The following is a 13,664-nucleotide window of genomic DNA, read 5'->3' on the forward strand; positions in this document are numbered from 1 at the left end:
CTCTATTACTGCTATTTAATTTTATTTTTTTTTTAAAAAATAGTATAGTAGATATTTTAGGTATGATATGTTGGTTTTATGCTGTGAGTTGCTTTGAATTTTCTTGTGAAAAGGGTATGGTCTACTTTTTAAAAACAAATACAAATTTAAATAATTTCAGAAGGGGGAAATGAAGAACCACCAAGCTGGACTGAATACCATGGAGCACCTATACAATACAACATCATTTTCAGTTGGCTAATGAAGAGGAATTTCCTGTAGTTGTGACTGGATATATTACTGTGAAAATGAAAGGTGAGATGAATATTTAGTAAATCGGTTACAGTGGGTCCTTGGTATCTGCTGGGGTTTTGTTCCAGGACTACCCCCTTCTGTAGATACCAAAATCCATACATGCTGAAGTTCCATTATATACAATGGAATAATAAAATGGTGCCCCTTATATAAAATAGCAAAATCAGGATTTGCCATTTAGAATTTATATATATATTCTTTAAAAATTCAAGTTGTGGATGGTTGAATCCATGGATAAAGAATTAGTGGATACAGAGGGCTGACTATATAGGAATACAGATTATGTCTTTTGGGGCTGAAGGAGGAAATACTGTCTGAACCAACATTTCTTAGAGTGTGCTTTGCACTTTCATAGATGTGACAAAAAGGAAATAACTCATGTTTGCCCCAAATATGTCACCTTCTACCTTATCCCAACTGGCAGCAGCAACAAGTAACAGCTTATTAAATTATTTCAGGGAGACTTTCTCATATGTTTTTTTAGGGAATCCTCTAATCAGGAGAATATGCACCACTCCAGGATGCTAGGTTGGAGTCATCTCAGCATCAAACCTGACATGATGTTAGCCATGAAATTGTCATCAGTCTCATGTGGATGTTTCTGTTAACAATAACCAGTAAGAGATAGAGGACAAACAGATCAGGACTGTAACATGAGGGGTCCCCAGTGCTTGCTATTCACAGTGGGGGGATAAGTAGCAGGTTATTTTGAGCTTTGAAAACACTCTTCATGCTGCTATTGCCTTTTAGTGATATGTTTATGGTCCCACATGCAAGGTTAGGAAAACTGAACCATATACCCATGAACCTGGTAAACTCATAGACTCTTCCAAATCTTAAAGATGGACAGGAAAATATTTCCAAATCTTGAGACTAAAAGAAGGCCACATAGTAATCTGTGAATAACAGTAGTTCTCAAATAGTATGAGTCATTTCATAGAATAACAGAATTACTTTTTAGCAGTTTGAACTTGGGAGATGGCTATTGTCCAGGTTTTCCTCCGCAGATCTTTCTTCATTCAGGTCCTCCAGAAATATAGGTCAGGTTTCTTAAAAATGATTACTGGAAGAGTGACGATCTGTGAAACTTTTCCCCATAGATCATCTTGTTCTTCTACAGCTTTTCCTCATTTGCAAAGCAGGAGTTGCGGGGGTGGCCAGTGGGTGACAAATACATTGCAGTTAAACATGAGAAGAACGAGAGCCAGTAAGTCAGAGAAACGCCCCCAGAGCTCAGGAAGAGGCTGCCCTTCCTCCACACCATCCCACCTATTTACAATTCTGTGTCCACCCTCCATGGGCCACCTGATCCCTTAAGCGGACACTGTGCATTTCAGGAAGCAAGACCAGACCTCAGAAGTCCCCAGTACAGCATTGACTAAGCACTGCCTCTTCAGCATTTGGGAGCTCACAGAGCTACAGACACAATGAAACCAAAGTTCAACATTTGGTTGGCTCTTCTGTCTTCCCTCTTATCCACTTGCATTGCAGTAAGTGTAATCTTACAGGATAATGATTTGTTGTGTTTCTTTAATGACTAAAATTTTCAGGAAAGTTGCAAAAAATAACTGAAACTGTCATTTCTCTCTCTCTTTTAAATTTAGTATGTTGCCAACCAGGAAAACTGTTGCATCCTAGATGAACGATTTGTAAGTCAATATCTGTGTTATTATTTCCCCCCCACTGCTTTTTAATATAATTATTATGGGCAGATTGTTGGCTGGAAATATTATGAAACTTTTACTGAAGTATATAAATACTTTTTAATTTGACTAATATGTGTGATATTTGAAATCAGCTTTTTTGTAATTATATTATGAGTAATCTAGATCTCCCATACCGCAAGAACATTTAATGCCTTCCCAGCCCTGGTAGTGTCTGTATATGGAGCAGGGAGGGTGGAAATGCAGACTATTAAATGTGCCTTTTTGTTTAATACAATTAAGTATCCCCCCCCCCTTTTTTTTTTTTTTTTTTTTTTTTTTTTTTTTTTGCTATAGGGCAGCTTTTGCCCCACAACATGTGGCATTGCAGATTTCTTGAACAGATATCAACCTGAGGTGGATCGGGATCTCCAAGTACTTGAACATGCCTTGCAGGACATCTCTAATTCTTCAGATATAACAGAACATTTGATACGTCAAATAAAACAAGTGCAAAGCCCAGGCCCCTCCACTCAAGCAAGTAAGAACACAGAAGCCATTATGACATAGCTTCACTTTACTTGCCACTTTAGTCAACATTGTATCACTAATGATCTGTGAAACTTTGTGCCTTTTTTACAGATGTTATTCCAGGTTATACTCAAAAGTCAAGGGAAGTCATTGATGAAATCATCAGATATGAAAACATTATTGTGGGCCATGAAAATACAATACAGTATGTAACTATAATTATTGCTTCAGACCATATTTGTTTAGTATACTTCTACTAGTATTATCAGTCTTATTTTCCTCACAAAACCTCTGCTAATACATGAAAGACACTTGCATTGTTTGAGGTATCTGCATAATTACCACCTGTAATTAATTTTTAGCCATCCAAAGGACTGTCTCCTTTGTTGCAATCCTATGCACAATGAAAGTTACTTTGAGTAAATGTGGTTAGTATAAACATACACCACTTTCTTTTTGTGCTTCCAAAAGGTATAGTTTGATAGGTAAATCAGCTATTTTTCGGTTCTAAAACAGAAGTTAATTATTTATTTTTAATCATACATATGCTTGCCCTGCACAAAGAATTCAGGATAAAAAACAACAACAATATTAAGAGAATAGGAATATTTGCTTGTTTGTTTGCTAGTTATCCCACCTTTTCTTCTAGGCAGCTTAAGATTCCTCCTCCCACACCTCATTTTATCCTCATAACAACTGTTAGGTTAAGAAATAGTGACCGGGGCAAGGTCACCTAGCAACGTTTCTACCTTGGGAGTTTTCTTCATCAGAAAGTGTCTCCTGGTATCTCCATTTCTTTATCATGCTTAGTGTTCATATTCTTGTATCACGCAGAAACAAATAGGAGTTGATTTGAAAAGAATGGAGCCAACCATATATGTCCTAAATGCATGGAGGGAGGAGTAGGCAATTCCTCAGTGGCTCCATCCCAAACTCTGTGTATTTAGTGCAAGGTTAATTGATTGTGTAGGGGAGAGGGGGCAAGATTAGAAGCCACTAGTAGCTCTGATGTCAATGGGGTGGTGTTTAGCACCTAATCTGAACTTTAAAGGGGTTAGATAGGGTGTTTCACCCTCATCTCAGTATAGATTTGGCATCTTCTATGTCTGTATGCTCACTACTGAACTTGCTAAACATTTCTTCCTTTGAGTCTATTACTGGCTCTTCTTTCCATTCAAATATCTGGTTCTCTCCAGTATAAATTGATAAGATGTTATGTTTTGTATTCCTTTTGAGCTTTAAAAAAAAGATCTTCCAGGGCATCTTATAGCAATTATAATTCAACTGAAATGAATAATCAAAACACAAGTACAATGTTGAATGTTATAGGATTAATTTGCAAATGACTCTGCATATAGGCATAGTGAAAAGGTGCCTGGCAGTAGCTTTGTATTCAGACATGACAACATCAAGCTACAGACCATGGAGATAATGGAAGAATGTGTTAACTTGTTGTTCTGTGTCATTTCTGACTTATGGTGACCATAAGGTGAACCTACCACAATATTTTCATGGCTAGATTTGTTCAGAAGATGTTTACCATGACCTTCTTCAGAGACTTAATATGAGAAGCAGAAGAAAACATTGCATGGATAATGATACATACAGCTATTCTTTTCATTGTTTTCCAGTCTTAATATGGTGGGCATACATGGGGATAGGATGTCCACATGAAAAAGAGAACAGGATTAATATACATTTCACAGTTAAGTGAAAGAGATAATTTCTACTGGTGTAGCTTGTATTGCAAGCACTCTTCTAAACAACTGTGAAAAATACAAGAGTCCTGTCATCCTTTTTATACAGCACCTATTTGGAAGTCAGTAATGAACTAGAGATGAATTAATGAATTTAATCCATTATAATATTAATGTAATTTCACTTAAAAATAATTCATTTTATTGCTTGGATGTAGCAGCGTATGTGTGCCTTCAAGTTGCCTATTGCATAAGTCACTAATGGCAGCCCTATGATTTTTTCATAGGGTTTTCTTAGGCAAGGAATACTCAGAGGTGGCTTTATCAGTTCCTTCCTCTCAAATATAGCTTACAAGACCTGGTATTCATTTGTGGCCCATCCAAATACTAATTGGGTCTGACCCTGCTTAGCTTCCAAGATTGGACAGGTTCTTGGTTATTTAGGTTATTTAAGACCTTTAGGTTATTTAAGCAGACAGCATCTTCAACAGCTTCTTTAATGTTCAAAGTGCATTCACTTCCTCATTGACATCAGAGCCACTAACTACAACAAAGCATAGCATGATCTCATTTTTGTATTCACATATTCAGTGTACATGTGGAGCAAAGGTCTGAGCAGACCTTGCTGCATCGGGTATTATTCTAATAAATCTACAAGTTATCAAATTTTTAATTTTCAGACAACTGACAGATATAATGATATCAAACAATAACAAGATCCTACAGTTAAAGCAGAAGACTGCTCAGCTTGAGGCACAGTGTCAGCAGCCATGTAGAGACACTGTCCAAATACAGGAATTAACTGGAAAAGGTAAGGTTGACAAGGGAATATGTACAATTCATGCTTATAATACAGTTTCACACTTTTCTTTCCATATTGGGATATTCAAAGCCTCTGAAAAAGGGCCTCCTTCCAATTAATAATCTGGCATCTGCAGATTGAAACATAGATTGCTGACCTTTGAAAAGTTAGTATATCAGATTGTAACTCTGAAAAATCCACAGCTCCTGTGGAAAGTACAAAATATTAACTTTTCCATGTTCTGGGTATAGGAAAGCAAACAATTGTAAAACTGTTGATTTTTATAGCAAAGGGGTTGCTTTTGCTTCCATCATGTTAACATTCTGAAAAATCATTCTGGCAGACTAGTATCCATACCAATGACATCCTTGTTAATAATAATAATAATAATAATAATAATAATAATAATATTCCACTTTTTCTCAAAGGTATCAAAGCGGATTACAGTTGTCATTGTTGTTGTTGTCAGCATTGTTCATAATCATATCCACATCCACTGATTGTGCAGAACCATCCATTAGCACCTGAATGGCAGCAAAGCTTGGAAAAGATACTTTTGCAGGCAATAACTTCCAGAATATCCTAGTCATCAAATCTACTTGTAGTCCAAAGAAGTATTTTTTCCATGCTCTGTTTGAAAACTTGCATAAACATGCATCATCCAACAAATATTGTAGTCTGGCCCATCTGCTACAATAGTATTGCGGGCATACTCATATGCTCAGTCTATCAATCAAATTAGTTTGTTTTAAAGGGATGTACAATCCAACAATTACTAAGGAAAGTTAGTGCAAAACCAGGCTTGCTGCTGAATATAAAGAAAACAAAAATAACCACTACAGAGGACATACATAAATTCAACCTAGAAAATTAGGAAATCAAAATAGTTTTTAACATTTCCTATACTTTGGATCAAATATTGACCAGAATGGAGACTGCAGTCAAGAAATCTGAAGGAGACTAGGAATGGGAAGGGCAGCTATGAAAGAACTAGATAAAATCCTAAAGTGCAATGATATACAATTGAACACTAAAGTTAGACTCATCCAAGCCATTGTATTTACCATCACCATATACAGATGTGAGAGCTGGATGGTGAAGAAGACAGACAGGAAGAAAAACAACTCATTTTAGCTGTGCTTCTGGACAAGAGTGCTGAGGATACCATGGACAGCCAAAAAGAGAAACAAAAGGGTCCTAGAGCAGATTAGGCTTGAATTCTCACTGGAAGCTAGGTTGATAAAACTGAGGCTGCCATACTTTGGCCACATCACAACAACTCATTAGAAAAGACAATAATGCTAGGGAAGGTAAAAGGCAATAAAAAGAGATGTAGACCACACACCAGATGGCTAGACTCAATCAGGGAAGCCATAGGATTGACTCTGCAGGACCTGAGCAAAGCAGTGGGGGATAGGGGGTCTTGGAGATGTCTCATCCATGGAGTCATCATGAGTTCAGGTCAGCTTGAAGCAGTTAACAACAATAAACAAATCCCTGTAGCCACATACTGAAAACATGCCTATATTCTGAGACAAGAACTAAACAAACATCATTACTACATAGAATCTAGTTTTAAGAATGAACCTAGCTAAGACAGATATTAAGCAGAACATCACATTGTACAAAGTGTACTCTGATGAATTTTATAAGTCACAAAAGCAATATATAGCTAGTGTGGTATAGAGGACAGAATGTTGAACTTAGACGTAGGGGACCTGGGTTCAGATCCTTACTCAGACTAAATATCTTCATAGGACTGTTGTGATAGTAAAGTGGGAGGGAGTACACAATATGTGTTGTCTTGAATAGCTTTGAGCAAACAGCAAGATAAAAATGAATGAAGGAATTCATAGACTGACATTTTAAAAATCTCATTTAGTTAAAATGTGAATACAATGGACTGAACATTTTTCCTATGTATTTTTTATAGATTGCCAGGACATTGCAAACAAAGGTGGCAGGCAAAGCGGTCTCTACTTCATCAAACCTCAGAAAGTCAAGGAACAATTCTTGGTGTATTGCGAAATTGATACATTGGGTAATGGTTGGACAGTTTTCCAGAGGGTAAGTGGTCTGCAATCTGTTCGTGTGAAATAAAATGGTTAGGGTTAAATCCAATCGTTAGTCCCAACTAGAGTAAACCTACTGAATTAATGAAAACATGACAAGTCAACATTTAAGTTCCACTTAGTCGATGTGTCCACTTTAGTTGGAACTAACTATTGGAATAAGCCTGCAATGCAGAGCAAAATATCTATTGTATAAAACATGAAAACTCATTTTGAATCTCCCTTTATTTATTATCAGAGGCTTGATGGTAGTGAAGATTTTAGGAGAAACTGGATTCAATACAAAGAAGGATTTGGACACCTGTCACCAAATGACCAGACAGAATTCTGGTTGGGAAATGAAAAAATTCATTTAATAACCACTCAATCTACTATTCCTTATGTCTTGCGAATAGAGCTGGAGGATTGGAGTGGCCAAAAAAGGTATGCCATGAGTAAGATTTTATTAGTGGTGTGACATACAGTTCATGTGTCTCATGCTAAGAACTGATCAAGTTTTAGCTAATTAACTACCTGCACATTCTAGGCACTTTAGTAAGCCCCTACTGTGTTTATGACAAGGGACACATCAAAGATTTTCTGTTACCATAGTTCCAAATAACTATCCTTTCCATGATCATGGGAAGATTTTGAAGCTGCTAGTAACTCTGGTACATGCAGCCATTCCCAATGGTTAAAAGGAATAGTGGCAATGGCAACACTGTTGTCTTCTGATTTTGCTGGAATTATGTACCACAAATAGCAAGTGCTGTGTGCTAGCTAGCTACTTAACACATGGTGGTAGTACTGTAGAGGTGTCAGATTTAATGAACTTTGATCATCCAGAGTTTATGCCAAGGCTGCACAAACTATGACCCAGTTGATCATCTGAGCTGGGACAATTGAGATCATGACTGCTGGGATTGATAGATGCAAACCTCTGCCAACACTCAGCAACCCCACCTTCAAGATGGTTGTTTTTCCAGATCTAGTTGCATGGGTGTTCACCCCAGGGAAACATCATCAGATGTGGTTTTCATCACTGAAAAAGCTGTGCACTATCAGTTTGTAAATGCAGTTGTGAAATCCTAGAGTCTGGCCAACATCATTCTGGTCTCAGACCTTTTCTTTTTGACCTCTCCTTTGGTTTATGGGTCAAAGTCTACACATACAGCTTTTGTCTTATTAACATAACGCCAGTCCATTATATAGTGCTATATACCTTTCTCTCTCTTTGCCTGTATCCAGTATGCAATATTATTAATCTTAAAGTCAACTATCATTGGCTTCTACAGATTCTACTGCTTCCTGGATCATCTGAAACAGGGTTCTTCTCAGCAGTTCTTATTAGGTTTTCCATTTTGGAATTTATTACTGATAACAAATAGATTTTCCTTATTATTCAAATCCTATTTGATATTTCCTATACACTCCTGATAATTCCTTATTTAGTTGGTATCCAGCCCAATATAAATTCAGATTGTAAGGAAGATGCATCAGCTAGGGAACTTTATTTTCAGAAGCCAATGAAATATTCCAAATGCATATCTACACAGCACTAATGAAAAAAACTACTGATATGCCCCAGTATTATTTTCTTTGACAGTATTGTGTTAGAGGGGTGAAGCAGACCAGTGTCTTGTAGCAGCCTCTGGCCACTCCACTCTCAGTTGGCCCCTGATCAGTGTGGGACTGCAGTGACCAGATGGCCTGCTGTTAGAGCAGGCCACCACTGCAGTCCTGAATGGGTTGCTGGCAAGGAGCACTTTTTCAGTGGTCCTTTTTCTGGTTGCCTTGGGCCACCTTAGGAGGCCTCAGTGTGGCACACATTCTGGGGACATGCATGATCTGCACGCCCTGTCCCTGAAGTGGCCGGAAGCTGCACTTTTAGGCCCAACTATTTCAAGCCATTGTTTCATAAAAATAACAGAGGTAATGATAGAAGAAGAGATTAAATGTAGCACACTGTGATATGACCAGAGTTAGTTTGCACATTCTCTTGCAGTCCAGCATTAATTGCAGTGATAGAAAATGCCCCTTCTGTCCTGTCTCTCTACCATACTGCCACTGTGGAATGATAAAAATGACTGGTGTGTATTTGTAGACCTGCAGAAACCCAGTACTCTGTTTCTGATGGAATAAACTACAGCTATTTAAGAAAGTAAGGGCTAACACATGCACAGATAACCATGAAAGGCTTGCATCATGCATCACAACTGACCATATCTGTGTTAGGAAATGAAAGGCAGTAAACATCTACACTTTTTAACATTTAGGATTTTTAACTTTTCTTTTTTCCTCCAGCTATGCAGATTATGCCCACTTCAAAGTGGGAAGTGAATTAGACAAGTATCGTCTGACCTATGCCTTCTTTATTGGCGGTGATGCCGGGGATGCCTTTGATGGTTTTGATTTTGGAGATGATCCAAGTGACAAATTCTTTACCTCCCACAATGGCATGCAGTTCAGCACATATGACAATGACAACGATAGATTTAGTGAGAACTGTGCTGAACAGGACGGATCTGGATGGTGGATGAACAAATGTCATGCAGCTCACCTCAATGGCAAATATTATCAAGGTAATAATATGAGCTTCCTGGGATGTTCAAGCATTTAGGATAAGCTCTCACTCTCCACTCTTTGATAGTTAGTGGCCAGGCTTTCTGAGCTGTAGGATTCCATCACCCAAAAGAAGGCCTGACCCATTCCAGCTCTGCTTTGAGTCCAACACCTCACATACATCCCAAGATGTTTTGTTGCCTAATCAAAGAATTTTTCTCTCACACACCATTTCACATACAAAAGTGCAATGGGCTGGGAATTGAATCTTATTGTCAAGAAGGCACCATCCTCCACCACACCTGTGGGCAACAGTCTAGCTGTGTGGGTGTACAACAGGCCAAGCTGTGAATGGTCAGGGAGCTCCCACTGTTGCTCTCCCTTATCTGTTGCTTAAGGTAGTGACTTTGCTCTGCCTAATGGTAGAGTTGGCTACTCATATTGGCTTGGAATAAGCTGAGTGGTTTTCTAATAAATTTGGGAAATAGTTGCACTAGAAAATTATCACATACACATGCAGAAAGAAAGGGAGGGAGGGAGGGAGGGAGGGAGGGAGGGAGAGGTAAAATTCACCATGTGGTAGTCCCTATGCATCTCCTACTTTTCCTTCCATAAAAATTAAAATGTAAGATTAAATATACAAAATACAGTCCAGGGGAGTTTCACTACAATTCAATGCAATTTCAATATAGTAACTTAAGTCTGACCAAGCATTTTAGAGGATGGTGCTACTGAATACCTCGATTTCAAAGGGAAAAAATTAATACATTCCTAATCAATGTAACATAAAAATAGTAAAACTTTGGCTTGGTCATACACCTCAGTCATTTTTCAAAAATTAAATTATCTGAATTATAGCCAATAGGTGCATTTCCCTGCTGTTTAAAAGCTACTATTAACACAACTGAAGAAACTAGATATGATAGGTTTCAATCTGAAAATGAATAATTCACTGGTTAATTGGCATTTTGTACATCACATATCCAATGCTGTGTAGAAATAAATTAAGCATTTTATTAGAATTTATTGTAAGCCCCATTGAAGTCAGTGGAATCTAGGTGCGGGCCTCAGAAAGATTTTAAAATACTGGCAGCAGGAAGGCTAGGAACATTAAATCAGGTAATGGAAATGTTTATTTGGTAACTACAGTTTCCAGCATCCCTTAACTAGCATAATCATGTAGTAAAAAGTTTTTTCCAAGTTGTTCCTGAAATAGTTCATAGAATTCTACAAAATGTGTAGAAAATAACTCACACAATCCATTTACACAGTGTTACTTGCATTTTAGGTGGTACTTACACTGAGAAAAATGCGGGTCCAGGTGGACATGACAACGGTATTACGTGGGTAACCTGGCGTTCTCGGTGGTATTCCATGAAGAAAACAGTGATGAAAATCATTCCATACAGTCGGCTTTCAATAGTATCAGGACAGCAAACTGGAGGAGTCAAAGAGGTTGGACTAGGAGGCCGTGGAGACATTTAAAAAGATAACAAGATATGACAAAATCTACTGTAAATTTAGTCAAAGGCCATTCTGTATCTGAACAGTGTTTGAATATCACACAAGTCTCTTCTGGAAACTGTTCTCAGAACTATGAGACCTTTCTACCTGAACAAGTAGAAAATTATTATACAAGTTATTATACTAGTCTCTTGTGTATTGGTCTTGTGGAAACTCTTGTCAGAATTTCACGTTCCCATTTAAAAAAAATAGTATCACACACACACACACACACACACACACACACACACACACACTGATGGTCTCCTCATATTTCACATGAATCAAGTAGTACACAGGTGTATCGCAAATATTTGCTGCCATACCATATTTACTGCCATATCATATAATAATGGCCCCTACCTTTAATGGATTTAAAGGTGGAGTAAACCACTTTACCAGCGTTGATTCCCCAGAGATTGCTAGACTACAAGAATTCTGGAAGCTGCTGCCCAACAATAACTATAGAATCTCTGAATTGGATGCAGATGGGTCCAGACATACTTAGACCCTTTGAAACTAATGGGACTTGTATTGATCATGCATCATAATTAAATTAGGTCCTGTTAATTTCAGGGGGTCTGAGCTATGCACGATTAACTCTGGGTCCAGCTCATAAGGCTATGTCTATCAATAGTGATTAGTGCTCAGAAATTACTCATTTTGATTGCAACTCCCATAGTCGTCCAGCCAAGGTGATCTGACCATGTCAACTGTTATGTCTGCCAATGGGATATTATATATCGCATAAACCAAGTGTGTATCATTTACACTCAATCTTGTATTGGGAAAATTAATGGCTCAGTAGTGCAAATGTATGCACTAAGATTTTTGGATTGTGTCTGTCTGTGAGCAACAAAAACATGGTATTTCTATCTGTGAGTTAAATTATTTCTGGATAGACAAAAAGTTAGTGAATGTAGATTAGAACCACTATTTCTCTAGTGACTTTGTAATGATGTCTTCTCAATATATATTTGAATAATTATGAACAAATAAGAATAAGAAGACTAATTGCTTCTTAGCTGCCACACACATACAAAAGTGAAGAATTCTACAAAGGATTGTAAATCTGAGTGAGTACTACTCATACAATGAGGATAGTCAAAGTCACTGTATTCTCCATCACTATCTATGGATGTGAGAGCTGGACAGGGAAGAAAGCCAATAGGAAGAAAATCAATTCATTTGAGATGTGCTGGAGCACCTTGAGAATACCATGAACAGCCAAGAAGACAAACCTGAACTCTCTCTGGAAGCCAAGATGACTAAACACTTTGGCCACATCATGAGGAAAAATGAAAAGGCAATGGTGCTAGGAAAAGTGGAAGGCAATAGAAAGAGAGGAAGTACATATGCCAGATGGTTAGACCTGATCAGGGAGGACACAGGCCTGGGTCTGTATGACCTGACCAGAGAGATTGAAAACAGGGGGTCTTGGAGATGTCTCATTCACAAGGTCACCAAGAGTCGAAGTTGACTTGAAGGCAGTTAACAACAGCAATGTGTGCTACTAGTTTATGCGCCAGTATTCTACATTGTTTAGTGTACAATGCCACACATACAAACATTGCTTTACATATGTTTGACTGTTGTTGCATGAACTTTAGTTATACTTGTCTTACTGGAGGTATGTTTTACTGGAGGTAGACAACTGAAATTTTAGAATGCAAATTGGTTTGTTAACAACAACAAAAAACATACCAAAAACTGGTAAACTGAATTGTGAAACAAATGCCACCACATCCATCTTCACCTAATATGGTTATTCTTTCCTTGCTGTTTATTTCCCCCCAGAAATATTTCCTCTGTTTCAATGGAATAGAAAGAATACTATAAGAACACTTTTTAAAAGTTATGAATAAAATATAGTTGCGCCAACCATAAAATATAGTTGTTCCTAATACTTTACTGGCACTTCAAACTTGGGATCAATTCTTTTAACAGCAGTTATGAGCTGTATTGGTTAGTCTTTGTGAATAATTTGTCCGTCTTTTATCAAGAGTCATGTACAAACACATGTATACACACACACCTTTTCTCATAACTCTGAAATGATCCAGTCTGGTATAGTGGTTTGAGTTGCACTAGGACTATAAGAAACCAGAGTCTAATTGCCCACTCGTCCATAGAAACCCACTAGACAACCTGTGGTAGGTCACACACTCTCAGCCTACGAAGAAGGCAGTGGCAAACCTGCTGTGAACAAATCTTGCCAAGAAAACATGGTAAGTTTGCTTTAGGGTAATCAAGTGTCAGAAACTATTTGAAGGCACATAACACCGCCACCACCAAAAACATAAGACTGAAAGTCAGGCTGATTCACTGAAGATGAATGGCTGAAGACTCAGATAAAACGAAATACTTCATTACACAATGCCCAGTTAAACTGTGGAATTCACTGCCAGAGAATATAGCTATGGCAGCTAACTTAATAGTTTGAAAAGGTGATTTACGTTCATAAAGGTTAGATCCAGCAATGATTACTAGTTAGGATGGGTATATATCACCACCAGTATGACATTATTCCTGTGCATACAGCTGCTAGGGATTTTCCAATATTCCCTGATAGTTTCCTATT

General features: G+C 37.8%; 1 protein-coding gene across 1 annotated transcript; it reads left to right on the forward strand.

Moving 5' to 3' along the window:
• The first annotated feature begins 1,676 nt into the window (after positions 1 to 1,676).
• Positions 1,677 to 11,230, forward strand: FGG (fibrinogen gamma chain). The gene is made up of 9 exons (XM_089525646.1): positions 1,677 to 1,784; positions 1,899 to 1,943; positions 2,295 to 2,478; positions 2,580 to 2,673; positions 4,846 to 4,976; positions 6,901 to 7,034; positions 7,278 to 7,462; positions 9,323 to 9,600; positions 10,869 to 11,230. Exons 1-9 carry the CDS (start codon positions 1,722 to 1,724, stop codon positions 11,063 to 11,065), a joined length of 1,311 nt encoding a protein of 436 aa, XP_089381772.1. The 5' UTR covers positions 1,677 to 1,721; the 3' UTR covers positions 11,066 to 11,230.
• The last annotated feature ends 2,434 nt before the right edge of the window (positions 11,231 to 13,664 follow it).

This window comes from Sceloporus occidentalis, unplaced genomic scaffold (assembly GCF_023333645.1).
Source record: "Sceloporus occidentalis isolate IW3139 unplaced genomic scaffold, rSceOcc1.0.p SCAF_5, whole genome shotgun sequence".
NCBI lineage: Eukaryota > Metazoa > Chordata > Lepidosauria > Squamata > Phrynosomatidae > Sceloporus > Sceloporus occidentalis.